Raw genomic sequence first — 4,122 nt, forward strand, 5'->3', positions numbered from 1 at the left:
AGGGCTTTGGAAATAAACACTGCTGGGTTCAATCCTGTGTCCTTCCCATATTCCCAAGTGGTGTGTCCTTGGGCAGGTTACTGAACCTCTGTGAACCTGGGTGGCTGCCCCCACGGAGTCAACAAATATTTACTGAGTACCATTCTAGGCATCAGAAGTGACCAGTCCAAGTCCCCTTCCCAAGGAGCACACAGTTGTGTCTGAGAATACGAAGGTGATAGCACCTGCCTTGTGTGGGTGGCTGGGAAGGTTAACCCAGTTAGCCTCCAAGTGCCCAGGGGGCGGGAGTGACTAAAAATAGATGAATAGATGGGTGCTCTTTTGGGGAGGCCCATGGCCCCATCCACCGCTCAGGCTGGGGCTCCTAGGAATTGGGAAGGGAGCTGGAGGTGTGGGGAGGCAGTGGTCCTTGCGAGGGCCCCACCTGCCTGCAGGGTTTGCATCCACTACCCCTCTTCCCACCTTCCATGAACCCAGCTATGCTGAGGTCACGGGTCACCGCCAGGACCCTGTAGTCTGGGCTTTCTCGGAACACCTCCCTGCCTAGGAGCCAAGCGCCTCTAATAGCTTGGAGCCTCTAAAAGCTTTGACCACAGCTCAGCTTACTCCCTGCAAGCCCTTTGAAGCGCTTCCTTCGAACTTGCTTTGCATATTCTGGTCAGATCTGAATCAGACTAGCAGGAATTACCCTCTCGGTACAGTCTAGGTGGCTGCCGGAGCTTGTAAGTGACGTGATCACGAGTTTGAGGACGCCAGGGCAGCAAGGGGACAGAGCTGCCACCCTCTGCAGCTCTCTCTCTCCTCCTCTTGGGTGCAGAGTGTGGGTGTGGGTGAAAGAGAAAGCAAGGCTGCGAAGGGGCAGGGGAAAAAGGCTCAAGTCATGTTTTTCATTAAAAAATAGTGCTCTTTATTATAAATTACTGAAATGTTTCTTTTTTGAATATAAATATAAATATGTGCAAAGTTTGACATGGATTGGTATTTTGTTGAGTTCTTCAAGCATCTCCTAACAGCCTTGAAGGCCTGGGTGGGGGGGAGGGGAGAGGACTGGAGGTGGAATCTTTATAAAAGACAGAGTGATTGAGGCAGATTGTAAACATTATCAAAAACAAAACAGAAACAAAAATAACAGAAAAAAAAACCCCAACACACAGCTCTCCCATCCAGACCAATACCTGACACAGAAAACTTTGTGTGTTTGCTTAATTTCCCCCCAAAAAAGAACAGTTCCAGGTAATTCCATCGCTGCTACATTCCTGTAAGTTTTCACTGATCAGTGCTATTGCAGAGTGGAAGCAGCTGGGGGGTGGGGGGCAGGGGCCCTGGCCTCTGGATGACTCCCGCCTGTGCCCCCCTCCCAGGGGAAGAGGGAGGGCTGTGGGACACAGTGGCTCTGCTCTGGCCAGAGCCCAGGCACTGCGAGGCACCTGTGACAGGCCAATACCAACTGGGCTAGCATTCTTCCAGCGCCCAGCTGGAAGGCATGATCGTCCACCTCTGAGCCCACCCCCAAATGGTGAGTGGCCAGCAGCCTGCCCTCTGAGAATCCCTTGGCCTCTGCCTGGATTGGCTGAGTGTGTGGCTTCTTGTGTGCCAGTCCCTATCCATGGGACAGGGAGCATTTAAGGCAAATCTCCTAGCCAGACATAGTCAGGAGGCACATTAGTAGAATCCCTCATCTTCTCTGGCAGAGGTCTGGGGTCAAAATGCTCATCTCCTCCAACCTCCCCCACCCCCAGGTGCTGGAAAGTCTAGTGTGGGTGGCGAAACAAATGGCCAGCTCGCCCATCCCCCTCCAAATGCCACTTCCCCCTTAAAACGCGGGAAGGGCCCTGGGCTCTTGATGGACTCTAGGACCTATGTTTCCTGGTGGCTGTCCCAAGCGGGAGGGGGGGGAAGCAGAATGGTCCCCTTCGGGTCACCCCTAGGCCTTCTCCCCAAAGCCCAGGAAGAAGCACGCAGCCACCTTCCTCACCTGGGCTGGGTGGTGGGAGTGGCCATTTCCTCGGCCAATGTGCAGCCCTGGGGCCCCTGAGGCACCCTCTCTCGTCCACCTTTTCCCAGGCCCGAGACTCGCTCAGGGTTAAAGCCAGTTAAAGCCACGTTTAAAACCAAATCAAAGAGCAAACAAGTTCCAAGTTCCGTTGGAAAGTTAGCGGATTCCCGGCAGTTTTCACGAGTTCAGCACTCCCGCAGTGTCCCCGGTCTGGAAGTGCAGGGGGAGTTGAGGAAGTGAAGAGGAGAGGAGAATCCACTGCGGTCGCTGCAGTAGTCCCGCCGGGTCATCAGGCTCCTCCCGTGAAGCTGGAGTGGGGGAGGGGCACTCAGGTGGCACTCCCCCTTCCCTCAAACACATTCCAGGTCCCGCCTGCCCCATTCTGCAGAGGGGAGGGCCAGAGGGCGGGGCTGCCCACCCCCTGGCTCACCCAGAGCTGCGGGACTCACGGCTGGATTCTTGTGCTTGTGCCATGTGCCACGGAGGTGAGGGTAACCAGGCCCCTCGCCCCCACCCCTGCCCTTGGCTCCTTAAAGCGGGGCATCGTACTGGTCCAGGAACTCCCGAATGGGTCCAGGCAGCTGGGTGACTTTCTCATAGGAGTCCAGGTGGCCGTTGACGGTCTTTCGACAGAGATGTTGAAGAGTGGCCACGTTAGAGGAGAGAGGCCTGCTCAACACCAGAGGGATCTTCTCGCCCCCGGAGTAGATGTAATAGGCTCTCCTGGGGGGGTTCCCAGGAAGCGGCTGGGCTGGCGGCTGTTCTGACACCTCGGAGGAGGGTTCAGTCGGTGGCGAGGGGAAGGAAGGGGCGCCCGGGGGCGGCATGTAGTGATGCACCAGCTTGAGCACGCAGTCAAAGCGGGGCACCGGCTGCGTGCTCCGGGGGTCGCTCTGCAGCGAGAAGCTGCCTCCCTCGCACTGGATGCGCAGGTTTTTGGTCCCCGACTGGGTCTTGACGCTGAGCGTGAAGAAGTGGCGCTGGTCCGAGCTGTCGCGGATCAGGAAGGTGCCCGCGGGCTCCGCGCTGAGCAGCAGGTTCGCCTCGCCGCCCGTCACGGCGCTCCAGTAGAAGCCGCTCTCCTGCAGCTTGCGCACTGCGTTCACCACCAGCTGGTACTCGCTCTTGGAGCTGAAGGTCTTGAGGCGCAGGCTGGTGTCCAGGGGGCGGCTCATCCCGGCGGCGGGAAACTTGCTGTGGGTGACCATGGCGCACGGAGCCAGCGTGGATCTGCGCGGCGGCGGCTGCAGCTGCTCGGCGGCCTCCGCACAGCGGCCGCTACCGCATCCCGGGGGGCTGCAGGGAGGCAAGCGTGCGCCGCATGAGTGCCCGGAACCCTCCAGCGCGCCAGGCCCGCCCCAGCGCCGCTGCTCCGCAGACGGGGCCAGGGCACCCGCTTGCCCTGGAGGTTTTCGCCTGGGCTCTCGCGTTCCTACCCGGGCGCCCCGCGGAGCCCACCCAGCCCTCGTCCCTGCCGGCAAGGTAGCCCCAGACAGCTCCTTCCCAGGGCCCACTGGCAGGGCGCCGAGTGGGAAACTCGGGCGCGGAAGTTGGGTCTCCAGGAGCGTGGCCGGGGCAGGGAGCCGAGAAGGGCCCCCGGAACGCTCTGGGCGCCGCTCAGGCCAGTGGCCCCAGGCGGCGGGGGGCAGAGAGAGAAATACGAGGCAGAGGCAGGGAGGGGACGTGAGAAGCCCGAGGGCCCCAGCTTGGGTGTTCCGGGAACCTGGGATCTCCGGCTTCCATCCGCTGTCTCCTACCTCGTCCCCTCCCTGCCGGGAATGACCCGGGAAGGGGAGGGGAAACCGGGAAAAGCTCCCGGGACCTGCGAGGGCCACCCCCTCCGCGCCGCGCCCCTCCTTCTCACCGGGTCCCAAAGCGAAGTCCCCGGCCTCGGGGCTGTGCCTCCTACGGTCCCCCAGGCGAGGCGGCGGCTCGGCGGCCAGCGGTGGCCCGCGCTGCACCCAGATGTTGGCAGCCGTGAAGTCCACAAAGGGGCCCTCGCACGCGCGTCCCTCGGGCTTCGCCGGGGCGCCCGCCCTGCCCCCTGCGCGCCCCCGGATCGGCCGGCCCGGGGGCGAGGCGAAGGGCCGCGGCGCGAGCTGGGTCGGCGGGCGGCGTGCGGGCCG

The 4,122-nt window shown here is 61.3% G+C and overlaps 1 protein-coding gene across 1 annotated transcript; it reads right to left on the reverse strand.

Moving 5' to 3' along the window:
• Positions 1–885: 885 nt before the first annotated feature.
• SOCS3 (suppressor of cytokine signaling 3) lies at positions 886–4,106 on the reverse strand. The gene is made up of 2 exons (XM_019644218.1): positions 3,861–4,106; positions 886–3,292 (listed from the first exon to the last, which is right to left on the reverse strand). The coding sequence occupies exon 2, from the start codon at positions 3,202–3,204 to the stop codon at positions 2,527–2,529; it is 678 nt and encodes a 225-aa protein (XP_019499763.1). The 5' UTR covers positions 3,205–3,292; positions 3,861–4,106; the 3' UTR covers positions 886–2,526.
• Between the last annotated feature and the right edge of the window lie 16 nt (positions 4,107–4,122).

Source organism: Hipposideros armiger, unplaced genomic scaffold, assembly GCF_001890085.2.
Source record: "Hipposideros armiger isolate ML-2016 unplaced genomic scaffold, ASM189008v1 scaffold_87, whole genome shotgun sequence".
NCBI lineage: Eukaryota > Metazoa > Chordata > Mammalia > Chiroptera > Hipposideridae > Hipposideros > Hipposideros armiger.